Source organism: Cygnus atratus, chromosome 1 (genome assembly GCF_013377495.2).
Source record: "Cygnus atratus isolate AKBS03 ecotype Queensland, Australia chromosome 1, CAtr_DNAZoo_HiC_assembly, whole genome shotgun sequence".
In the NCBI taxonomy this organism is placed as follows: Eukaryota; Metazoa; Chordata; class Aves; order Anseriformes; family Anatidae; genus Cygnus; species Cygnus atratus.
Window position 1 is genome coordinate 100,674,219 of NC_066362.1, and position 25,933 is coordinate 100,700,151.

Below are 25,933 nucleotides of genomic sequence, written 5' to 3' on the forward strand. Positions count from 1 at the left end.
AGGCCTGTGAACTCTCTCATTGTCCTTCATCAGTCATTAACAGCAAAAAAAAAATCACACCCCTTCTTTCCCTTGGTGTGTGCACACTGGCACCTTAACTCACCTCTGCTTCAGCAGTTCCTTTTCTTGAGGAGTTACGGAAGAGCTTTACAGGAGCTACATCTCTACCTGCCACTGTGAGTTAAAGAGTTTAGCCTGTTTAGTGTTCCCTGAAGCCTCCTCTTTTAAAATCTGGCATTTTGGGCCTGTTTCAGCTTAGCCTGTCTATAATTCAACAGGTAACTTCCTATTTTCTTTATCCTGACCCTCTACCCCCCAACCCCTTTTCTATTTGACCCTGTAAATATGCCAGAATTTGATGTGATGGCCATGTTTTCACTTGTGTTTGTAAATAAAAGTGTATTTGTTTGAACGCTGACCTGAAAATTTTCTCTAGAATCGGAGTATAGCTATTCTCCTGGTTTCTTTTACAGTCCTGCAGACTTACAACAGCGCTAGCTTAGTTTTCATCAGTTCTGGCAACCTTATGGTGGCGTCTTACTGCAAGACTTGCGTGTTTATAGACATCAGGTTAAGGCTCATCACTGAAAGTTAGCTGTGACGAAGTCAGGCACAGACTTTTGCACCTATGTTTTGGTATTTGGAAAAGTTGTAGAATTGAAATTTCATCTTTACAGCGAAGGCAGACCAGAGCATGGCCACATCGTGGTTTCACAGACGATAACCAGTTACCTGCAAGGGGTTAAGGGAGCTGGCTTGTTTAGGCTGGTAAAGAGTAGGCTGAGGAGTAAGCTGCTCTCATTATCAACTAAACCGAGGAGCCTCACGAAGCTGAAGATAGCGGCACACAGTAGAACCAGGGGCAATGGTTCCAAACTGCAGCTTGGGAGGCTTGGGTTGAACACCAATATCCTCATCAGGCACCGTTCAAACAGAAGCTTAGCGCGGGAACTCTGTTCTTGCTGGTTTCCAGTACTTGACTGGACAAAGTCACAGCCCATGTGATCTACTGCTGGCAAGTTTCCAGCAGGAACCTGGACTAAAGTCCTCTTGAGGTCCCTTCCCGCCACCATTTTCTATGAATCTGTGAAGGCTGGTGTGTTCCTAAGTACTGTAGCGTGCCTTTGGTGGTGGCCATGAGCCTCAGCACAGCTTTTACAGTCATGCCAGTTAGAACTAGGCCCCAGTCCACGAGCTGTACCTAGGAAATATGGGAGAACGGTGAGTTTGGATAAAGCTATGGCTTTATCTGCAAAAAGTGCAGACCTGAACTTTGCTGTGGCAGTTGGACTAGGTTAAGAGACATGCTGGGGAACCTTTAATTTACAGGCATAGGCACTGCTTGATCTGTGGGCATTTGATACTCAAAGATTGGTGAGGTAGCCTGGACTAGAACTGTGGCCTGGCCTAGAACCTGGTTAGAGCTGATAGGTACAAGAGCTCTGTCCCTACCTAGGGGAAAGTCTGAGCTAAAATTCATAAGTGACCTAGGACTCAGACCGAGAATGCCTGGAAATGTGGGAGAGAGAATTTCTTCTGGTCTGAGACACATCTAGGCCCTGTGTATGAAGACAATGGCATTTAGGGAACTGAATAATCAATCACTCTCATCTGACACCAGACTATAGCGAGCACTTCAGAAACCTAGCTGTAATTTTCCCTGGCTTTGGTGCAGCGATCCTAGGACCATATTCTTTCCTCTCAGTTTAGAGCACAAATCTAGATGGGTGAATGGGGAGAAAAGAGAGAAGAAATGAGATATACCTTGAGGTCTGACCCACGTAGCTTGTAATTCAGTGGAAATGGCCAATGAGTCTGCAAGAACTGGTAAGGTGCCTGCAACCAAAGAAAAGCTCTACTCCATTTTCCCCTAATGAAAAATAACCTCTTTTTTGGGAACTAAGCACGCTTGCACACAGTATAAATTTTGAGGCTTTTAATTTTTATAAATGTTTGAGAGAATCACTGAGCACACAGTGACAGAGATATTCCAGCAGTGACAGGCACCCAATGAATGACATTATCCTGAATTCAGTCTTGGGACTGACAGCGAAATAGAAACCAATATTACTAGAAGGTCTCACGCTGATGGCAGAACACCCTCACTTGGCCAAAAAAAGTAAAAAACGGGTCTAATTTTACCCTACAGAAATCCAAAGATTAATGAAAATTAGAGGTGAATTACTATATCCGCATGGGTTAATACCAGTAACCCCCCTTTGCCCCCTCCCCAGATTTAACTAGTGAGGTGAAGAAGGGATTACAGATACCTTGTGGTAGAGCCCAGTCTCATAACTGGATCACCACAGATGGAGCTGGGGCATGGGAACTAAATCTAGTTACTGGTTTAACAATTTCAAAGTGAGGGCAAACAATGCTAGTGCAGGAAGTTCAAAGCTCCTCACTCGTATCGTATCTTCTACTGGTCAGCACCGACAGTTCTAGGAGGCTTTAGTTCTTTCATTTCTTCCCTTGTTTGAGTAGGAGACTGTCACTGAAAGGAAGACAAAAGTGAGTCATTAGTCCAGAAAGCACAAGCAAAGTCAGACCCTTACTACAGATTTGGGGCTATGGGGTGTCTCACCCAAACAAGTTGTCCAAAAGGACAACTTTAAAGTTCTTTTTTCAAAGCCACTTAAAGTCTGCTGGGACAAATAAGATAGAATCTGGTCAAACAGGGGAAAGGAAGATCAGAGATGCCACAGGGAAGAAAAAGAAAAAAACAGCTCTGGTCTCCTTTCTTTATTCTAAGCATTTTAGCTACATCCTATAAACTCAGCTGGCACACTCCATTATCCAGTAAACACAGACAGGTTAGACAAAAGCCACCGAACTCTGTCCAGCTCTGAAAGCAGGGAATGAGTTTTTCTAGCATGCACTGGAAAGCTTTTAAGAGAATAACAAGAGCATTTTCCAAGAGACCATTACCCCAAATCAACACAAATTCCTACAAACATCTAACTACTTTTGTTGAGTCCTCTTTGCCGTAAATGCAAACTGCCCTGTACGTGGAAGACAGGCCAGAGGACACTCCTCAGGATACTACTCCTGCCTTCTCCATGCATGGTCATCACATGGGACACACAAACAGCTCTGATTACTGAGCATCTCCTACTTGATGTAGTTGCTTGTGTGGCCCCTGCAAGGAAAGGCTTCAAGCTTCACATCACAAACAGGAACTGAGATAGAGAGAGAATAAACTCCCGATAGCTGGAAAGGCCCAAGCAACACCCCAGGCAAACATCAACACCCTTGTTCCAAGTACTAGCAAAAGGATTAAAACAAAGTTCAGTGTCTTACCTTCCTCTGTGCCAGGAGATGCAGTAAGGGTCAAGGGGGCAAGGAAAGAAAAAACAAAAGAGTAAATCAATTAGAGTGAAAAAAAATTAACTTCTGCAGTAAGCAGGACTGCAGCCTACTTGATTGTCCTCTAGCATCAGGCTCCTCTCAGAGGAAAGATCCTGAGAGAGCTCCAGAGGGAAGACCAGCTTCACAGGTAAGGTGCAGGTAAATCCACCCACAACAACTGTCCCCTTTACCTGGTAAAGCCCTCATCCTGCAGGTTCAGTACCAAGTTATCTGCTGTGAGATACACACGGTTTTGTGAACCAGCAATCTGAAAAATAGAGGTGGTATAAAGAAGTATAAACACATAAGGAAGAAAAGCATTAATAAAGAATCTCTCTGCAAGCAGTCTTGTTTGTATGCGCTCAAGATCTTAGTTCCCAAAAACAATGATATAATGTCATAGAATGGCTTGGGTTGGAAGGGACCCCAAATATCACCCAGTTCCAACCCCCCTGCCATGGGCAGGGATGCCACCCACTAGATCAGGTTGCTCAGGGCCTCGTCCAACCTGGTCTTGAACATCTCCAGGAATGCGGCATCCACAACCTTAATGGGCAGCCTGTTCCAGTGCCTCACCACCCCCTGAGAGAAGAATTTCCTCCTAACCTCTAATATAAATCTCCCCTCTTTTGGTTTAAAACCATTCCCCCTTGTCCTACCATTATCTGACTGAGCAAAGAGTCGCTCTCCGTCTTTTTTATAAGTCCCCTTTAAGTACTGAAAGCTCTCAGTGAGGTCCCCCCAGAGCCTTCTCTTTCGTAGAGAAGAGGTTCTCATTAGGTTCGCATGGGCCCAATGCTCAAGCTTGTCCAGCTCCCTTTGATGGCATCCCTTCCTTCTGGTGTATCAACTGCATATCCTGACTTCCCATCCCGATACTGTCATGCTTTTTAAAGGAAGTGCTCATATTGTGTCTCCTTATCAGACAGACTTTTGATCCCATGCTTATCTGTCCCCTTTTCTCAGCACGCAGGAAACCAGGAGCATTTGGTGGCTGCAGCTGGGTGTATGTGATGGGATCCGATTTGGATCTGGCCTTGTCATATGGAAGACACAAACTCCTATCACCACGTATAAGTGCTGATCACTGCTAACTAAATCTTTAGCTCTATCTGAGCAGAAAAGGGCTTGGCAGGAATAAAGATCAGTACAGGGCAGACCACATTCACCTTAAATTTGCCCATGTGGCCACTGGGCTGGGAGGACAGCACAATGACTGCAAAAGGAAGATGGATATTCTGTGCCCCACCACTTACCGTTTTTGAAATGTTTTGAGCAGCTCGTATCTTACGTAGCTTGATGTAGCCTGGATTCCTGCTCAGAGCTTCACCGAGGTACAGGAGAGCAAAAGTTAAGGAAAAAACTGCTAAGAGAAGCCCCCTGCATTCAGTAAATTCCTCCTATGCTATATCAACAAGTATCTTAGAGGAAAAAAATGCAGTCGCTATTCCAGTAACTTGAGCCTCTTGGGTAGGGACATCATTACATTCCTAAATCAAGAACAATAGGGTTATGGTCACATGCAGCCAAAAGAAGTTAAACCTTAACAACAGGGAGTGAAGGCTCATGGTCTACTCTGCTCTGAGCTGTAACCTCAGACAAATACCATTCCAATCAACTGCAGGGAGAAAAACAAACAGCAAAAAACAAATAGCGACCTGTTTGAAGCTATCATCTCATCAGTCTGCTAAACATGAACCCAATGCAACAGATTCTCAGGACTGCCAAGCTCACAAGACATCCCACAAAATACCCCAAAGCAGGATATCATCTTAGCAGCTGTAGCTTCCCCTTCAGCCTGAACAATCTTCTGCTTCTGTTCCTGCTTGGCCTTCTCCACCAGGAACTGTGCACGCTGTGCCTCCTGCTGGGCTACAGAGGGAACGGACAAAAGCGTTCAAAGCAGATCCCATCTCCTGAACTCTCCACGAGGGTGCTATATCTGAGGCCTGGGGAGCTCATGCTTCCGAAAGAACTGATAGCATTCTAGGACTACATTCACAAGTAAGAAATGTGTGTATATACATACAAACACACACTTTTTTTTTTTTTATTTTTTTTTTTAAGTGAAACCAACAGCAACCAGACCCTCTAAACATAATCCCCATAGCGCAAAGGGCATTCTCACTGTGAAAAGGAATCCTACAGCCTTGGGAACACAGTCCCACCAATGATCTATTACGTGAGCTATAGCCCAAAGTTTTCTGATAATACCTGTGAAATAACCTAGTTAGCTGCATTACTAAGGAAGCTGAGATTTGCAATGCTGTAGTTGTATCAATGCAAGAGCAGTGACATGCTAACTCAGATCTGCTACCTTGTTTAAAAACTCAGTACAAAGGCAAAAGCAACCCACCCTTTCCAGGCGTAAATCGAACTCACCCACTTGCTTAGCCTCCACAGCCGCTGTGTATTCACGACTGAAACTCAACTCTGTGATAGCCACATCATCAAGGATGAGGCTGAAATCCTTGGCTCTCTCCGTCAGTTCTCGCCTAATGAGCAGAGACACCTGAAACACAAGTATAGCAAAAAGAGTACCACACACAGGCTGTTTCTTCCTTCCTGTGCACTATAAAACTGAAGCACAACTGCTCTTTGCAGTTCATTCACACTGCACCACTCCCTAAAACAAAGCTTGAAACATGGACATTAATGCCTGTTCTATGAATCTGTCACCTCTAAATAACTCATGTGCATTCAAAGCTATAACACTTTTGAAGCCAAACCACAGCTTATTTGTAATTATTATTTAACCATACTATACAATTAATATTGGGAAAAAAACCTTGAAAGTGTTTTTTTTTTCTTTTGTTTTCACATCCTATGCTGTGTAGTTCCACGTTCTCATCCATGTTTTGGCAATAAGTATTTCCTTCTCCATCTTGAATTTGCCACTGTTTGGAATTTGACTATCTCCTTAGATTTTCTGATAGGCTGATAAATCCTGCACGAAATAATGATTTAAATAATAGTTATTGCTATGGTATCTTACCTTTGACCCATCTAGTATTTGCTCTTATTTTTATCGCAGCTATTTCTAAGCAGAATTCTAAAACGACGACAGAACCCTTTACTGAGTGAACTGCAAGCACGTAACTGTGTAAAGTCACTTTATTTTCTTCTGATTATCAACTACTTTCATACGCATCACTTTACAGTAATGCTGGGAATATGACAAGAATGAAATTCGATTTAGTTTGTTCTGAAGATTCAGAGACACCTATTCTCTGCTTCACTTCACAACGTCTAAATCATTTGCAAACAGTTTTTTTTTTTAATTAGGTTCTCGCTTTCCACTAATTCTCCTTATACAAGATGTAAAAAATTAAATCATTTCCTCAATGCAGACCACATGGCAGAGGACAAACCCCTGAAGTTAAGGATGAATTCTCACAAAAAAATCTAGACACTCATCTCTATTCTTTGCTTTTTTTTTGTCGTGGATCTGAAACAAGTTAAGAGGTGCTTTGTTTCATCTTTCTGCCAACTTATCCTCTTTAGCAGTCTCACGTAGGATCTCCTCTAAAGCCTTTTAAAAGATCGGCAACTTCTCTTTCCCTCATCTGGAATAGGTGACAGATATTCTCAGAATCCCTAGCAATCAAATTATCAGAACATAAACTTTCAGGAATGCGCTTTTAAAAATGAATTATTTCTATAGTTTTGCACACCCTCCCCCCCCCCGATTACCCTCTGTTTTTTTCTAAACAGAAATATTTTTCACTCTGCTGTAGCATCTATCACTGAACGTTTACAACTCTTTTAACTGCTCATCCATTTCTCTTTTCAGATCCTTTTAAAGTGTTTGATTTGCTCTGACAGCTCTTCTGATACCTGTGAAGGACCAGATCATTTTTTTTAAAGCCAATTTTACTGTTACACATGTACCACGATGTAAGTCAGCTCTCTCTCCCCCAGTATTACGTTATGGGGAAGTTTTGCACTCTATATATCATGAATGTAATTTTCTTTGCTGAGGCTGGTGGTACAGCCTCAGTGTTTGTACCAGAATTGAACTGTAATCAGTATACAGATTAATGTCCTTTCCCTTTTAGATGCATTTGCTACCAACCTAATGTGTTTATCCTTCACCTGCTATAACATTCCCTGCACGCACAGTTTAAATATCCTTTTATAACGCGGGTAAAAGCCTGCTCGGGAAGAGTCACCTGAGCTCTCTGAGTGATGAGCTGCGAAGCATTAAACTTGGCTACCACGCTCTTGAGCACTTCGTTAACGATGGAGGGCAGGACTCGCTCCTCGTAGTCCAGGCCCAGGCGCTGGTACATGCTGGGCAGCTCCGCGGCGTTGGGGCGGGTGAGGACGCGCAGCGAGATGTTCACCATCTGCAGGTCTGTGGAGGAGAAAGATAAAGACGTGAGCGGGGCTGGCGTGCCAGCCGGCTGCCTGCTCCCTCCCTGGCGGCACTTGGGTGCCACCAGGGCCTCGTGGTCTGCCCCACGGAGCCGTTCTTACCTTTGGAGCCGGTGGGGGAGGAAATTTTGCGCGGCCGGGCCCGGATATCGTAGATGATGGGGTACTGGAACCAGGGGATCCTGCGAGGTGTGGGGGCGCCCCGTTAGGCGGGCCGGGCCGTGAGGGGCCGTGCCCGCGGGGGAGCTCGGCGCGGAGGGGGGGGGGGGGGGGAGGGAGCCGTGCCCTACCTGAAGTGCAGCCCCTCGGCCAGGATGGTGTCCTGCTGCACGCCGCCGATGCGGTTGAAGAAGATGGCCCGCTGCCCGCCTTCCACTGCGGGGAGAAGGAGCAGCGCGGTCAGCGCGGCGCGGGCCGGGGCTCAGGGGCTCAGCGGCCCGGCGGGCACTCACCGATGAAGACGGACTCGCGGACGCCGTAAGCCAGGGCGCCCGCGCCCAGCAGCAGCTTGAGGGCGGTGCCGACGCCGCGCGGCCCGGCCGGCAGCCGCCCCGCCAGGTCCTTCAGGTTCTGCGCCATGGCCGCGCCGCGCGCCCCGCCGGGAAGGACAGCGGAAGGTGCCGCCGCCGAGCACCGCCCCCGCCCGCCCCTCCGGAACCGGGTCGGGCCGGAGGGGGATAACGGCGGCGCTTCCGGGCGCCATCTTGGCAGCGGGAGCCCCGGGGCGGGGACTGAGGGCGGCGGGGCGGGGCTGCTGCCGGCGCGGCGCCGGGCGGCGGCCACAAAATGGCGGCGCCCGGCGGGACACGCGGGGAGGCGGCCGAGGAGGCTCCGCCGGCGGCCAAGCGGGCCCGGGGGCAGCGGCGGCTGCTGGTGGTGCTGGAGGGGGCGAGCCTGGAGACCGTGAAGGTGAGGGCGGGGGCCGTGCCTCGTCCTGCCGTGCCCTGAGCGCCCGGTGCATGTGTCTGTGCTTTGCCTCCCCGCAGGTGGGGAAGACGTTCGAGCTCCTCAACTGCGACAAGCACAAGGCGATGCTGCTGCGGAGCGGCCGGGACCCCGGGGAGGTGCGGCCCGACATCACCCACCAGGTACTGAGGGGGGGTCTCGGTCCTGCTGCGTGTCCACCTGGGCTGTGTGCAGCAAGATGTCTGGGGAGGTGGTCCGTGGAGCCTGGGGGGGGCGGTTTGTGGACTCGTGGGAGAAGTGAATTTAGCCTTACTCACTGTGCTTACGTTCAATAACTTCTGTAAGTTTGTGTGGCTCAGTCACCATCCCTGGAGGTCTTTAAAAGACATCCAGATTTAGAGTTCAGTGATCTGGTTTGGTGGGGGTCTTGTTAGTGTTAAGTCAGAGGTTGGGCTAAGTGATCTTGGAGGTCTCTTCCAACCTAGATGATTTTGTGTGTGCAATTATTTTTTTACAGCAGTAATTTGTATTTTCCCTGCCTCGGTATTGCTCACTTCTACATTTATGGATTCTAAACCTGAACTTTTTCCAAGATTCCTGTCTTGCGCTTTCTCTAATTCAACTACTGCCCTTTTATTTTTTTTCAGAGTCTCCTGATGCTCATGGATAGCCCCCTGAACCGGGCTGGTCTTCTGCAGGTTTACATCCATACCCAGAAGAATGTCTTAATTGAGGTCAATCCTCAGACCAGGATCCCAAGAACTTTTGATCGGTTTTGTGGTCTTATGGGTAAGTGATTCAAGCTTTCCATCAGCCACAAAATAATGCAGGAAGGTGGTTAGGAAATGGAATGGAGAAAACTTTGTGAAGAGTCAAAAAAAAAAAAAATTGTAATGACTTGAAAAATGGAAAAATGAGAGAAGAGAAAGAAGACATCTTTTTGTGAGTTTCTAGATGCATATTTCAAATATGTGTTCTCTAGCACAGTGGGGAGTTGTCTCCATAAGACTGTTACTGGCAAAGTAACTTCCTGATCAGTGTTTGGACTACTTTAGAAGACACAGGGAACTACTCTAGCTATCATCACTAGGTGGAGTATAGGATTCTTCCAGCAAGAGAACAGGTTGCTTAATGAATGTTCTTCTCTTGTCAGTTCAGTTGCTGCATAAGCTCAGTGTCCGAGCAGCTGATGGGCCTCAGAAGCTGTTGAAGGTAAACACTCCTTGACTGTTTATGGGTAATGGTGCAGTGTTGCTTCTTTGCAGCTAGTAATGTATTTGCTGTAATGTAAGTGCATTGCTTATACAGTGAACTTAAATAGGTGATAGGGTCTCTCACCTTTACACTCATGAATTTTTCTGTCTTCTCTAGGTGATTAAAAATCCAATCAGTGACCATCTCCCTGTGGGCTGTATGAAGATAGGTACTTCTTTTGCAGTTCCAAATGTGACAGACCTGCGTGAACTGGTTCCTACAGCAGAGCCAGTAACTATTGTTGTGGGAGCTTTTGCCCATGGTTCGGTACGTGCGTGTATTCTTTACTTGGGTTTGGAAAAATCTTTGTTACAATAGACTTTAGTGTTACTCTGAGTGTTTTTCCTACTCTGTCTTCTGTTTGGGTGTTTTTTCCCTCCCCTAGCCCCTTTTCTGAGGTAAGCTTGGCAAGAAATTGTCCAACTCTTTGAACACTTGAGACTTTTTCCCCTCTCTCCAGAGGTAGCAATAGTGAGGGCAAGCAGTTGTCCTGCTGTGCTTTATTGTGGCTATGTCAAGTCTTGGATGAAGCACAGGCATGTAGGAGCAATGGTGTGCCTCTCTGAGCAATGGAAGTAGATGGGACTAAGTGATAAGATGTGCTTTGATATACAGATAAATATGTACCTTCCTATTTTCTCTTCTCCCAGGTCAATGTTGACTATACAGAAAAGATGATTTCTATCAGCAACTATCCTCTCTCTGCTGCCTTGACATGTGCTAAAATTACTACTGCCTTTGAGGAAGTCTGGGGAGTGGTATGAGCTTCTGCCTCTGCTGCTGTCATGGTGGACTACTATACAGTGACTCCAGATTTTGGAGAGGCTTTTTCACTTCTGTGTGGGCCTGGTGCAGCTTTGGACTCCTGGATGGGAAAAGGCTTCAATTTTGTCCTTGCAGCTTCTGGAACAACATGACTTTGAATTGACTGCCCTAGCAACCCTTTTTCCTATTAAAGGTAACTTTTGATAAGAGTGTTTGTGTACTGTACTTCATGTTTCATAAATAGGCTGGATTTGCCTACAGCAGGGGCCCAGCCCAAATTCCTTATGGAACTGCAGCTCTTGCTCTGCAGCGTGTGACAGTTTTTAACTCCCGCACTGATGTACCCAAGAGGAAAGGAGCTGAAGCGGATTTGAAAAAAAGAACAGGAGCAACTTTTATCTTGGATGACAAACGTAGAAAAGTCAGAAGGTGGCTCCATTCCAACATAGTGCCTGCGTTGAGTGTCTTACAATCATCTGATATCAGCAGGGAGACAAGAGTGTCCACTGGAGGGCGGCAGAGAGATAAGGCAACATACAGAAGTTGGAGGTTCTGGAACGAGACCAACTCCATTCCCCTCCTTTTGGGTCTCTGACCCTGTGCTTTCTCTTTCCCCCTCCTCGCGTTGAAAAAAGTTATACTTCAACACAGCAAACTTGGCAGGTGATGCTTTGCTTCTGGAGTGTTAAATTAACTCCTACAAATGCACAGGTGGTACAATCTGGAAAAAAAAGAGCTGTTAGACTTGTTTCAGTTGTTTTTACATTCCCCTGTAACACTGCTGCTCCACTTCACCTCCTAGCCTAAGTGTGGGATTACCATGTTTTGTCCCTAAACATAAACTAGCCTTACCTTTTGGCTGTTACTCTGCTTTTTTTAGCTTTTCTTTTCGTGGCACAATTAATTTGCGAATATAAGGCAACACCAATAATAAGGTGAAGAACAACACGTGGCCAAGGAAATAAATAGACCTGTACACCTGTAAAGAGAGAGGCACGGTTAAGAATCAGCAAGCAGAGTTGAACTAAGAATAAGAAAAGCAAGGAAAACAGGGTGGTTGTGTGGATTGTCTGTTTAGGGCTAGTAAATACCTTCATCCATTTGTCCCATGTGAAAAGGCAAAATGGCACCAGAGAGTAACCCATAAACATCCAGTGGTTAGCCTGTTGTAGCACATAGAAAATAGGCTGCAAGGCAGTGATGGAGGCCAAAGTGCTTAAGGGAGGGCTGTCCCGAACGAGGTTGATGACCTAATTTAAAAAAAAAAAGTTTTTCCTCAGTTGGATGTCCTATGGGTGTACGTGTGCTCTGCAGCCAAAGCATCCATCTAGCTGTGTTAAATTAATCTTAGTGAACAGTCAGTCTAAAAAAGTAATTAAGTAGTAACCTGCTTGAAGCTTTAATCAGAAAAAAGGATGGATATCAAGAAAAGGTTCTTTGCTGAGAGGGTGGTTGGGCACTGGAACAGGCTCCCTAGGGAAGTGGTCATGGTACTGAGCCTCATGGAGTTCAAGAAGCGCTTGCACGATGCTCTCGGACCCATGGTCTGATGTTATTGGGTGGTCCTTTGGGGACCCAGGAGTTGGACTCCATGATCCTTGTGGGTCCCTTCCAACTCGGATATTCTATGAAAAGAATTTAAATATAGAATATTGTTCTCCCACTAGTGGGAGATTTAGTGTATGTATTTGGCTCATGTGCTTGTCTTCCAACCTTCCCAGCTGCCAAGCACTGCAGTTGCCCTCTACTCATATGCCAAGTTCTCCACTTCTACTGTAGAAACTGACAGGAAACTTAGGACTTGCCCATACAGAAGCCAGCAACCTACTGAACCCTCAAGAACCGAACAGTACTGCATGTGAACACCAATTTCAAAGTGATCAGATATTAAAGCCTTCAGTGGGGTAGATTCCAGACTCGAGGGAAAAGGCTAATGCAGGTGACCCCATTCTGGTAGGTCAGACAAAGCGCACCTGTCTTTCAACGATGACTATAAGCAACTCCATTTGGAAGCACACCAGGTAGCCGGAGTGCAGTCCATGCCAAATGGCCAGGAAGAACAGGGCCAGTGCCTGTGACAGCAGTTTGTTCCCCAGGAACTTCAGACGCTTGAAGATGTAGCTAGAGCAGAGAAGAAACAAACTGAGAGTGCTTCTAGTTTATTGTCTGCCCTTCCCTCAGCATGGCAGAGATGCAAGGCCCAGGGGCCCATAGGCCTTTGCATATATCCCTGTGGTGACAGAAACAGCAAGACAGCTCCTCTTACCAGGGCAAAATATACTTCAGCCCTTGTCTTAAAGAAATTACAGCTAATGGGAAGAGCTGGTTCTTCTGACAACACTCACAGAAGTTAAATGTATTTTACAGTTCAGTTGTGTGTCCCAGCAAGGTCTGAACCAAAACCCGTTTGAGTCATTGCACGTCAAGAGACATGAAAGAGCTACAGAACTGCTGTAGCAGCTGATGCAGTTCTGTAGTTGTTTGACCAAGCAGGCCAAGGGTCTCACTGTAGTTCCATTCTAAGCTCTGCCCTCCTGCTTCTACCATCTTCAGCTTCTTGCCTATATTAAGGATTGGATCCCTTTTGGATTGGATCAAAAAAATCTATCCAACACAGTAACCTGTTTCAACCAGGACAGCAGCCAGTAGCAAAACGTGGAAGGAATAGTGTAAGAACTGACAAACAGCATCTAGTACTCCCTTCTCAGCCTAGGATCTTGGTTCTCTTGACACAGACATTACTGACATTAGAGAAGCAGAAGGTTCTCCTGCTCACCGGGCCACCCAAGCGTTGGTGTTGATGTTGAAAGAAGCAATGGTCCCTGTAAACAAAGGTGTTGTCTCATACAGCCAGACCTTCATGTTGGCACAGGCATCCCACATAGGCTTTCCATTCTGGTCCTTGCCATTGTACCCCAGGCCCACAAGGATGCAGACACCTTCCTACAGAAAAAGACACGGAAGAAAGATGAAGAGAATTTTTTTTTTTTTCGGAAAGGCAGAGCTGGGGAAGTTCTGACTCTGTGCTTAGTGGAGAGCGCCACTGCAGATGGGGAAAATGGATTAAAAGCCTGATGCCTGCCGTAAGTTGCTAAATTACAGCAACTACTCTGATGTAAGCAACTTGATCTATTGAAAGATATCCCTGTGCATTGCAGGGGCTTTGGAACTAGATGGCATTTAAAGGTCCCTTCCAACCAAAATCATTCTGTGATTCTGTGATCTGCACTGATCTCTAGATATTTGAATTACTTCCATTTAGTGCTAAGTCCAAGACCATACCATGTAGGCTTCAAAGACGCTACATCTGTTCATTTGTCTTATTTCTGGAAAGACTTGACTCACCGTAACAAGCCAGCAGGTTACGTATTTGTAGAGTATAATTTTTCCCCAGATCAATATGTAGCCACAACGGAACCAGAAAGGCTTCTCCTGCAGGAATAAGAGTGAAACAAAATAAGTGAGTTTACTGGCTATAGTAAGACAGGGTAGATGAGATCTCAACACTGTTTTTCATTTTAACCTGATCTATATGTTGAGACTACTATAACGACTGGACTGCCAGGCTACTGGATTGCGTGGATTCACACGTGATTTTATCTCCTTTGATAGTATTTGGCTGTACTGAAATAAATACTTTGGGAATACTCTGGGATTAGCATAATCATTGCTGGCATTGATACCCTCATTTATTCATACTGACAGAGAAAACACAGATAATCTGCAGGCAGGAACTGCTTGTTAGTTTTCAAAGAACCTCAAAGATTTTGGTAAGTTTCTAATTCAAGTAAGTCGATCTGCAGAATGTGCTGCTGCAAAATAACACTTAAGAAAAATAAATCTAGTTGTTCTTTTAAAGCTGATCTGTGCTCAAGGATAGCTTGCATTACAAAGTCTACTAGATGAACCTCCACCTTCAATTTTAAAAATGCCTTGCAAGTTACTCTGCCAGAGTTCTTTGCATGCAATTGTTACACAGATGGTTATTAAAAAGTGACAAAATACGTATGTTACAATTCCAAAAACAACTGTAACATCTAAGATGAATTTTCTGTCTGTAAAAGCTTTCATTTGGTTCAGTTCAGCATAACACATTCCTGTTCTGCATCAAACTGAATTCACAGGACAGGCAACAAAGCCAAATCAGTTGTGGGAAGGCATATCACTAGTTGCTGGCTTATCTCCTTTTTAAATTGAGGCAAACCTAAAAAAAAAAAAAAAATTTCCTTCCTCTACTTTTTAGTGCCCTCCAAAAGAAGCAGAATTCTTCCACATGCCGGAACTGTCAAATATATACATACCATGTAATCATCTGAGATGAGGTATTCATCAGAGATGTACGGGCTTGACAAAGTATAGGTCACTAGAAAGAAGAGACCCAAACTGAGGCGCTTGAGAGCAGGTACAAAACTGAGAAAGAAAAATATGAAGGTCAAAGAAAAGCCCTGGAAAGAGACCTTCAAACTCATAATTTGAATAACAGAAGTGGAGATTTGGGGACACAGTGATAGGGAGTCACCATATTCCACTGCAGCAGATGCCTCCGTTTGTAAGATGGGATGCTAATGTTGCCAGGTCAGGACTGAGTCTGTACTAAACATGTCAAATGGTTGTTGACATACATGCTAGAACATGCTGGAACAATGCTAGGACATTATGCAGAGTTTATGAGCAACTTTTGAATGACTGCATTCTCTTATAAGTCAGTTTTGGTCACGGTACTTCAGTGTCCAGATAAGAAGGCACTCTGCTGCAGGGAGCACATGGAGGATTCAGCATTCTGGGATCTTAGGAAAGCGAGGGACTAAGTGGCTCTCATTACCTATTGGGTCTCTGGCCTTGAACGTCAGTCATCTCACCCCTTGCCAGTTTCTGATAGTCTGTCATGGAGAACTGAGGTCCCACCATGAAGGCACCATAGAAATAGGAGAATCCTGAGACTTCCAACAAGGTAGGAACTCCCCGGACAGCAAATCGCCGCTGCTCAGGGGTCAGGAACTCCTGCACCAAAGGGAGTGGCATTAACATCATCCTAGGGGATCTCATACTAGCTCTGGATGTTACGTTCTCAGCCTAAATTCTTACTCCCCACGTATATGGCTTTGTACTTCATTGTTCATTCCTCTCCCCACCCCTCTCTGTTCTCAGCCCCATCTAATTACCAAGAAGATCCAATAGTTGAGACCAGTTGCACACATCTTTATTCCCCTAAAAGCTCAAAACAAGGAAGAGATCTATTAACATGCATCCCCACCAGCACAGCAGACACAGTAAAAACACTGTATCTGACCCTCTTCCAGTCCCTTATTGAAATGGCATATACCAAGACCTTACCGTCCTACAGTTCCTACCTCTTGATGCAAGAATTCATTGCCAATAAATATTTGAAACTTCAGCTTAGGAGATTTTCAGATGAGCCTTTTTTTCCTGCAGTCAGCAGTGACTGCATGGATGCTGAACATTGGGTCAGGCTCCAAACAGAAGGTGGGGAGCACAGATACTTGAAGTAGGATTGGGAAACTGTAACAAGTGTCCTGTCCTTTCCCACACCTTGTACTGTGTGACTTCTCTCACCGCTTCATCCGCCCTAACAACAGGGTCCTAACAAATGGTAAAGAGCAACCATCCACAAGGATGTGATATGACTAAGCAAAAGAAAGGAAGATGGAAACTGAAAACTATTGCTGATGCTCTGCAAGTTAAAGGAATACCACCCACAAGACAGAGCACTAGGGATCAGGGATCTAAAGCAAGAGATATGGAAGGAGAAGATGGTGGGGAATTTGGAAGGGGGCAGAATAATATTCTGACACAATTCAGTGCTGAAGCAACTTTCGTCCATCTGTAATCACTACTCCCTCTGTTCCAAATTATCTCTTTCCACTCCAGAATTCAGTGCCCTCAGATACTCACAGATGCTCTCCCTCTCAGCTATGGCTTTTACCAAACAATGGATGCAGCTTAATAACTTATATCCTTTAAACTTGGTTTTCTGACCTCTACACCACTGGAACAGCAAAGAAAAAGGAAGGAGGAGTGAAGGAGAAGTGGTGTTTTACTCACCAGATCTTTTCCTCCATCATAATAATCAATGGCCAGACCTGGAGGCGAGAAACAACCATTTGAAGACCTATGATGGACTGAGCAAGCAGCCCTCTTTTACCTGAGCCATGGCTTGCACAGTCCAAAAGATAGGAAGGAGGTATCAACTCACCAATCAATTTGAGAGTCAAGACACAGTGTGGCATTGTCCACTTGATGTCATAATGCTCTGTGGCTGTGAAGTAATATCCAGCCATAAGGTATGTCTGAAAGAAACCATTGTTTGTGTTACTTAAAGTAATTCCTCCAGCTGTTTTTGATCTGTCTCCACTTTTCTGCCCACATTCACTACTGGGAAGCGCAAAACTGAATAGAGGGCTCTTTTCTACAGACTGATGCAGTAAAAAAGGGAATTTTACCATCTGAAAGAGGAACGTGGTGAAGACAGCAGTGATTGTGCGGCCCATAAGTCTCAGGATGAGGAACTGGATTAGAACACACAGCAGGGAATGAAAGAACTGCATTCCTGTGGGGAGAGAGAGAAAGCGAATGAGAGGGATGAGGCAGAAATGACATTTTCCCACTACAAGTCCTCCCAAACTGCAGCCAGCCCTGGGACAGGTAGCTCTCTCTTCCCAAGCTCATCTTACCAAAATTGAAGTACGCAATTGAGAGTCCTGTCAACGCATTGTAGAGATGAATGAGGTAGGTCTCCTTCTGGAAGAGGAAATAGCGCTGGAACAAGGCAAAAGGATACCCTGAGGAGAAGGGGGAAAAGGATGGAAGAGTCGTAAGTTAGCGTAGACAAGCAGCAATGTTTGTAAGGGTCCAGATTATAACTTTACTGAACATATTATTAGGAACATGTACTTTACATAGATACATCATCAATACAGGTCACGGTATACATTCCTGACACTTTTCTCAGGGGATAAATGCCAGATGACTTACCCTGTAAGTAAGATATACAGAATACTTTAACAGGAACATTATTATATCACAGTTGATGTTGAAGTGTAAGAAATTCCAGGATTAGTGAATACATGAGGATGGGTAATGCTGAAATACATGAATCAGACTTCAGTGGACTACTCTGACTCATTTCCAAATTCACAGTGACTATAGTAAGAAGACAGATTAAAAAAAAAAAATTATAGTTTAGAATATTGCACTGTCCTGCAAAATTCAACCCCTGCTCCCCCTCAATGAGCTGAGTAACTTTAATCCCAGCGTTCCCCAAGTGACCTCCAGTAGTATATTCTTTCTTTTCTGACTCTCCAACTTTAGATTTGCATCTGATTTGTTAAGTACTAGGCACACAAAGCTGTAACTAAAATCCACTGGGACTATGCATGTAGCACTTTGAAAAAATCAGAAGCATTTCATAGTGAGCAGCAAAGTGGAAGGAGTTTTTTTTCCTTGCATTTTCTGCACGTTAGATCCTGACCCAATTTAGGAGTGCCTACGGATTATTCATCTGTGGCTCCAGAGAGAAGAACACATTTGTGAAGCACTCTGGTAGTATGATGAGATTCGGTGGGGCACTTCTCACAAGTGAATTAAATTCTGTTGTCTTAAGGGTTTAGGTGAGGTTCATGAAGCATGCAATAAACATTGCCACATATCAGACAATAAGTATATTATGTTTTAATACGTATTGATACAGCAAGTGTTGTCCATCTCATAAGTATCTGAAGTCTATTCATGCAATTAGTGTTTCCAAAGGCATATGTGTAAGGGAGCTGAATTGGAATAGCAGAGGCAACCTTAATTCTGTCATTTCATGGCGTAGGATTGCTTTACTTTGCAAGCTTGTGTTCAACAAAACAAAATCTATCCTACCAAAAAAATAAAAGGAGTGACCTTGCACAATACTGGCACCCACGCTGCTTATTAGCCCAGCTGAAGTCTGTAGCAGTGGACAGCTGTCTGCTACCTGAACTAGTGGGGTAATAGGAGCAGTAGGTAGTCCTGTTTTATATGCAGCAATAATAAAAGGTGATGAAATGCAGACTTTGCTGAGCAGTGTTTGATGGATGGAAGCTTTCCAATAGGCAAGGCCAAAACTAGTCATTACTATAAGAGGAAAAGAGAAACTCTGTCATGTTAAGTCAGGTATGTGTATTGCAGTCTGTCAGAGCTAATGTGCTGGCAGGTGGTAACTACAGACATTTTATGGTCCTTCCCTTCTCCCCCAAATCTGCTGGGAGGGAATTACAGCATTTAGGACTTTTGGGCTCCTTTCTAGACCCCAGAAAGCAGCATGCTCTACCGAGCCCGAATGTATACCTGTTTCTTCTTGAAACTAAACTGCTTTTCCCCATTTCCTCAGCCTCTTGCCATCTCTCTTTCGGTCTTCCTTTCCTCCTTGTTTCTGTTCCTTCCTCCTTTTGCGTCCTGCACCAGTTTCCACTCTGCAGACTCTTTATCAGGCTGAATAACTGTCCAGTCTCCACATTCCACAACTCTTTGCCCACAGACCCTGGCAACCTTGCTCCTGGATGCTCATTCAGTCTTGCTCTTCCCTTCTGCAAAAACAGCTCCAAATTCCCATGCCTTACCCAAAGCTTCCTTTTCCCTTCCTGCTCCCCTCATGCTTTTCATACAGCCTTGTCTTTTTTTCTTCCCCATCCATTTGCCTATTTCCCCAGTTCCTTCCATTCTCAGCCTTCTTAGACTCCTGCTCTTAGTACCTGTTTCTTTTCTCACCTCTTTCACCCCTTATTCCCATGTGCCAGGGTGACCAGCTATTTTTGTCCTGCTCCAGCCCTGACTCCCCTCCACCATGGCATTCACCCTTCAGCACTAGTCAGAGGCACGCTCCTCCGCGATCCCTGAATGCCAGCTGAGGAGGAAAGAGGTAATCATCAAAGAGTTCATCACGTAGGCTCTCTGGGATACAAGAGTAATTCAAACAACTAGAACAATTCACATGATTAAAAATGATAAGGTATTGCCTATCAGCCTCATACTCAGAAGCATATAGGTAGAGAGTCTTTTTGCTCATTTCAGTTTTTCTGGGACAGATACTAGTTGAAGTCTAATAAGTATATTAAAAACTGCCCACAGCTTTGTAAAATGGCAAGTGGTAAAAAAAAAAAAAAAAAAGATGCATTACCATTGCTTTAGATTGAAAGTTAAAATACTGAAGTTCACCATGGAAAAATGTTTTCCCCTTTTGAGCAAAGAGGGAGAAAAATCACATCAGAAATATAGACAAAGTACAATTTATTGCTGTTCATTGACACATTTGGTTTTAAAATGTTTTCTCTCAAAAATCAGTGCAATCTGGCTAAATATTCAATTTTCATTAGAAAAAATGTTTTTGTGGGCCTCCACCCATTTCTATAGACAGAATTAAACACCATAACATACCTCCAGTTTCTAAAAGCCAGAAACGTTATCCATTTTTTCCTCATCCTCAACTAGTGTTCCTACTATTTAATACAAGTGAACAAACAAAACAAAACACAAACTATCTCACTTGTCACACTTACTTCTCTAACTCCACGTAGGAAATGGTATCATGGTTTGAGCAATGTTGCTCTGAAGAAAAAAAAAAAAAAATTACAGGCCCTTGCAAATGGAGAGCTACTGATATGCACAGGATATAGGTTTCAAGAAAGCTACACACTTAAAGCTCAGTCTTGGACTACATGGGCGCTGTTCCAGGTCAAAAGTCACAAGGTCAGCCCACATTCTTCTGATAACCAGAGCAACCTGCTGGTACTCTGGACTTTGCAGCTTTGCTGCACGTGGATCATTTTCTGGGTTTCACAACAGCACCAGTTCCACGCTGCAGATACAAACTTTAATTCGCACGTGCCAGTGGATGCTGAACATCAATGGACACTCTATTGTGGTCTGTGTATTTCGGAGCCCTCCCAAACCAGCCATTAAATAATTACTTATTCTCACTGATACAATGGCAGTATTCCCTCCCCACCACAGCATCCTTGAAAGAGCATGAATTAGCACAGGAAAAGCCAGAAAGCAGTTTTTGAAGTTGCTGCTGCCATGTGGAAAGCTTGCTGTCAGATACGTCAGATTCAGGACGCCACGCAGCTTTTCTTTTGCCCTTCAGAAACAACAGGAATAGAATCCCTGCTCCTTGCTGTCGAGAGATCCTGAGTACCAGCTCCCAGTCTGCCAAATTCATTGTTCACAGCTTTTTCAGGCAGAGATGACTGAGGCAGGAAACCAGCTGGAATACTCCTGGAGAAAACGGAAGGTGACCTTCTGGTCCAAGGTAATTCTTCTTTTCTGTGCAACATGAGGTTGAAAAGCTGCCTGCGCACAGAGCTGATTTTTGCCTCCAGACAGACTTTTTATAGCAGAGAATTAGCAATTGATGTAAATGCGACAAGTTAGCCAAGGCATACCTTTGATGATAAATTCCTCTTTTTTTTTTTATTTATAAAAAGGAACAAGAGGACAATCTATGGTTAAGAGAACCCTGGAGCTACAATGAAACAGCTTCTTTGCCACAGGCATTTGGAAAGTAATGGATTGCTGCACAATGTCCAGGTTATCTACAAATACAATTGAGCAAACAAAGTAAATGATCAAGAGGCTGGATTAGGCAGGAGGACTAACTGTAAGCAAGAGCAGCATTGTTAAGTTTGTTGTGTTGCAGAATATGTGATTAAGATGCCTGTCTTTTTTCCAGAAATAAAGCTGCCAATAAGAACACCAGAAACATTTTTTTCTGCTCCTTTTATTTCCCTTTTTCTATATGGTAAGTCCTAACTCCATTTCATCTTCAAGACTTTAGATGATGCTTTTTTTTTTTTCTTCCATTTTTCCCCTTTGCTGATCAGTTTACTCCACTTAGTTAAAATCTAGCAGATGAATTGTCTCCATTTTCTTATAAGAATGCTAAAACTAAAAGAAGGGGACAACGGGAAAAAGGCATGTTCAAATGTAAGCCTTACCTACTATTTTGACTTCAGAGGTGTTCTCTTTTTCTGTCTACAATACTGCAAAAATTGCACATCTTGTTTAACAATGAATGCATTTTCATGAGTAGTTTAATTCTGCACTGGAGCGTACTTTTGAAGTCCACTTGTGGTGCTTCAGTGCATACACAGCAGAAACACCACTAATTATGTGAACAGGATTCCTTTAAAATGAAACTGAAATGAAAAGGCAGCACAAGAGTACGCTCTGACAGAATAAGTTTTAGCACCCATGATGGGATGGTGCTGGCTCTTACATGTTGAAACCAGCTGTTTGCTTCCCCTTCTATAAGGTTCTTGTTTGGCTGACCAGCTGGGGACTCGATTTGGGATAAGTTATATCAACTACAAATAACCCACAGAAATATCAGTGAGCCTAAAAATCTTCAAGATGCAGAGGGCAGGCAAAAGTTGTCAAAAATTGGTGAGAGGTGGAAGATGAGGAGATTAGACCCACTTGCAAGCAAAGCTGCTGATTTCTGGCACCTGTAGAAAAAATCTTCCTTTCTGCAGGTCACTGCTATGTGTGTAGATTAGGAAACCTTTCCTCAGTACTGTTCTTGGCAGGTCTGGGTTGATCAGCAGGTCAGTTCTGGTTCAGGATTGCAAACAGTATGTTGGCCCCCCTCCATATGAGGCAGCAGAACGTGCCAGGTAGCTTGCAAGATGCTGTGTGGTTGTAATAGCCAGACCAGCACCTTTAATTCTTTGGGACTGTACTTTTTTTTTTTTTTTTTTTTACAGTTTTTATACTCTAAGTCTGAAATTTGTTTTTAATACTGTTTAATACTGTACAGCCTAAATAATGGACCCCATTCTAGTTTTAGTCTTTGTTTCAAATGTGTGTGATGTAAAAAAGTCAAAACACTGTATTTAAAGCAGAGGCGCCTGAAATCCCCGTAGTTTATTCAGCAATGTGCTGTTACAATCTCCATTTGTCTACTGAGAAAGTGTCCTGCCCTTTAGGGCTACCCAAATTTTTGTTCTCTTTTGCTCTTCCTCTCCTCCTTCCTCTTTCTCATTCTGTCCTGTCTTTGTTTTTTTTCCCCCCCAATAGGTATAGATTTTTAAAAGTTTTCAATGACATCTTTTGGCTATTTCAGATCACACCTAAGTGAATACTCTTATTGTGAATCAAGAGAGTTCATTCAGAATATTTTTGCAAAGATAATTCAGCGTTCTCTAGAAAAGAATGTAAGAAGTTGCAAAGTCCTTTGCAAATCTGCGAAGTATTAGCTGCAGGCAATAAAAATAACTTTCTTCCTGAATCCGTGCACACACCTGAAATGGAGGAAGTCAAGAAAAAGCAGAGCTTTGCCTGTTCGAACACAATTTCCAGCTTTTTGAAATGCATTTCATTTTTGCCCCCTCCTATGAAGTGGTCGTCAGCGCCAGTTTTGTTACCAAGAGGCTTAAAGCCATAAGTCACAATACAAGGGCTGTAAGCTAAGCTGCAATGAAACTGGCATTAAAAGAAAGGCTCGTGACAGGTTCAGGAACTCTTCTCACTCTCGCGTTGCTCTGGAGTGGTGCTTGGCGCTTTGAATATAATAGTGTAATGCTTTACTACCTATCCATTAAGTGGGAAAGCTGGAGCCAGTCCTCTCTGCCTGAGTGCCTACATGACTTGCATGAGTACCAAACCATAGACTAGGCTGTTTTGCATGCCCTTAAGCCTTCTGTCTGAAGTTATGTCTTCAGTTGAATGCAATTATGAGACACTGAGGTAGGGAGAAAGGAGAGGGAAAGGTGCAACTCTAGCCTCTTGTTTGGTAAACGTTTTGGGTACGCAGGGAAAAGAGATGTGAGTGGGCTCCCAGCTCCTGGTCCCAAGACTTTTAACGCACATTATAAAGACTCACTGAGACTTGATGCAACTGTGCATGGAACGTTTCCAACGATGCCCACAAATCTTGGGCTCAATCTATTGACTGCAGTGGGCATCTCTTCTTACCATTAAGATGGTAATTACTGCTGTTCGTTTCAAAGCAGTAAGAGATTTTGTTTACCCGTAGGACACCAAGCAGAAAACAGAGCCCCCTGATGTCACGTTCTAGCTTACTGCTTCCAAAAGTGAGAAGAAACTGAGAACATGTCCAACGCACATGCCACAAACGCATCACTCTACAGTGTGCGTCTGCCTCTGCACACACTTCCCAACACCTTTTCTGCATCTGTTCTCGTTAGACTAGTCCCTTGTTTGGTTCAATTGACTAGCCCGGTAGTAACCTATCTGCTTTTTCTGGTTTAGGTTTCTGCCAGGCAAGTAAATTGAATCAGCCCGTAATTACAGTGCCAGAGACAGATGTGGAGAAGCTGCTACATTAACTCACGCTGACCTATATGCATGTCCTATATGTGTTTCCTACTACTTTAGTTAAACCAAACATCTTTTTTTTTTTTTTTTTAAATAAAGTCTAAGTTGAGTTCAGTCTGTTGTATCTACCGCTGATGTAAAGAATGTTTCAGTTCATTTACACAGTGATTTAAATCAAGCATAAACGAGCGTGGTCTAGACCACGGTTATGAAGTGAAATGACTCTTCTTTTAAGACGTGTGCTTTGAGTTAGCCAAAACCGCTTCACTTGGACAGCTCACGCAGTAGGTGCCATAGGTTCACATACACTTTTTAGGCTCGGAGAAAAGCTCCCCCTGCCTTTCTGCGGGATGACTATACCATTAATTATCTTTTTTTTTTTGAAACAGTTTCACGGGCATTCCCAGAGATACACGCACGCACACACCTGAACGGACGTTTTGGGAGCCGTAACGCCCTCCCCACCGGCCGTCAGCCCGCACCCCGACCCTGCACCCCCCGCCTCGCCCGCTTCACGCGCGGCTTTCGCCCAGCTCGGCGCGAGGCGCGTTATGCTCTGCAACCCCTCCGGGCTGCAGGCGGGGCACGGAGCGCCACGCCGGCCCTCCCAGCCGCTGAGGCGGCAGGGCTCCGCTCACCCTACCGGAGGCCCGGCTCCGACACGGCTGCGGCTCCAACCGACCCCAGCCCCCGTCCCGGCCCCGGCCCCGCTGCCCCCCGGAGGCCCCGCCCGGCCGCCCTTACCCATGAGGATGGAGAGGATGAGGCGCAGCGCCTGCTCCGAGGAGCCCAAGGCCTCCGCCAGCTGGGCCAGGCCCCAGCCCGACCCCGCCGCCATGTTCCCCGCCGGCCGCCCCGCCGGCCGGCCGCTCCTGGAACCCGGCAGCGGCACCAAAGCCACCGCGGCCCCCGCACCGCTCCCGGGTGCCGCTCGCCGCCCATTGGCTGCGCCCCCCCGCGGCCACGCCCCCGCGGCGCGCGGCGATTGGCCGGCCCCCGGCGGCGGGGCGGGGCCCCGCGCTCACTAAGGCAAAGGTTACCCCGCGGGTGGGAGGCGCCACGGGGGGATGTCCCCGCGAGGCGGTGATTGGACGGCGAGGCTAAGGGGGCGGGGCTCGGCCCGCGGGGGGGCGGGGCGGGAGGGGCGGGGCGCGCCTCCCCATTGGCTGCGGCGGGACAGGAGAGAGCAGGGCGGGGAGGGGGCGGGGCGAGGCGGCCGCGGGGTTACTGGCGGGCACGCGGCGCGCGGCGCGGGACCAACGGTCCTGGGGGGGGGAGGGCGCGCGCCGTGACAGGAACAGGGACCGTGACAGGGACCGTGACAGGGGCAGGGGCGGGCCCGTTGTTCCCTGTCAGGGGAAGAGCCAGGCTCCATCCCCGCGACCAGCAGCCCCTCAGCAGCCAGCCGCTGGGTCCTGCTCCTCGTCGGGCCCTGCTGGGAGGGGGACCGACAGGCGACGTGCTCGTGTGCTTTGCAGGGCAGGCTGAACGCCTCCTCGCGTATCATATGTCATGTACTCCAGTCACACCGTATCACACAGTCCAGTCCCCTGGCTGCTTCACTGGTCCTCCGCTGGACGGTGGCCAGTTTGCTCCCAGCGCTCATGCACCAGGGAGCCCATAACTTCAACAGTGCCGCATAGAAGGGAATAATCATTTGGCTCCACCTGTTTCACCAGGGTTTCGCTTTAAACCACATATTATTTTTTCCCTCTCATGTCTTCCTTTCTCTGCGCCATAGTGGCAAACGTAGAGATGCAGAAGAGGAAGAAGAAATGGTATGGAAAGAAAGCAATTTTCCCCAAACAACGGGCAGTGCAGCAGAAGTTAGTGAGAGTGCGGAAACTAGCACAGATAAGGAATGCAAAGAATGAAGTAATGGTGTAACAGAAACCTCACAAAGTTCAAGAAAAAATAATGCCGTGGGCCTGAGATGAAAGACATGATATCTTATAAACATAAGGAA

The 25,933-nt window shown here is 45.6% G+C and overlaps 3 protein-coding genes across 3 annotated transcripts; 1 reads left to right on the plus strand and 2 right to left on the minus strand.

Moving 5' to 3' along the window:
• Positions 1–3,300: 3,300 nt before the first annotated feature.
• PHB2 (prohibitin 2) lies at positions 3,301–8,368 on the minus strand. Its single transcript, XM_050713111.1, has 8 exons — positions 8,178–8,368; positions 8,016–8,100; positions 7,828–7,907; positions 7,521–7,705; positions 5,731–5,860; positions 5,117–5,220; positions 4,605–4,682; positions 3,301–3,616 (listed from the first exon to the last, which is right to left on the minus strand). Exons 1-8 carry the CDS (start codon positions 8,302–8,304, stop codon positions 3,536–3,538), a joined length of 870 nt encoding a protein of 289 aa, XP_050569068.1. The 5' UTR covers positions 8,305–8,368; the 3' UTR covers positions 3,301–3,535.
• Positions 8,369–8,456: 88 nt separating this feature from the next.
• Positions 8,457–10,859, plus strand: EMG1 (EMG1 N1-specific pseudouridine methyltransferase). Its single transcript, XM_035545624.2, has 6 exons — positions 8,457–8,634; positions 8,712–8,813; positions 9,279–9,420; positions 9,785–9,843; positions 10,003–10,152; positions 10,536–10,859. The coding sequence occupies exons 1-6, from the start codon at positions 8,512–8,514 to the stop codon at positions 10,647–10,649; spliced, it is 690 nt and encodes a 229-aa protein (XP_035401517.1). The 5' UTR covers positions 8,457–8,511; the 3' UTR covers positions 10,650–10,859.
• Positions 10,860–11,019: 160 nt separating this feature from the next.
• Positions 11,020–25,573, minus strand: LPCAT3 (lysophosphatidylcholine acyltransferase 3). Its single transcript, XM_035545622.2, has 14 exons — positions 25,486–25,573; positions 24,712–24,987; positions 17,343–17,450; positions 17,112–17,218; positions 16,865–16,958; positions 16,714–16,751; positions 15,473–15,651; positions 14,952–15,060; positions 13,996–14,082; positions 13,427–13,593; positions 12,624–12,771; positions 11,742–11,900; positions 11,503–11,629; positions 11,020–11,371 (listed from the first exon to the last, which is right to left on the minus strand). The coding sequence occupies exons 1-13, from the start codon at positions 25,571–25,573 to the stop codon at positions 11,513–11,515; spliced, it is 1,677 nt and encodes a 558-aa protein (XP_035401515.2). The 3' UTR covers positions 11,020–11,371; positions 11,503–11,512.
• Positions 25,574–25,933: the final 360 nt, after the last annotated feature.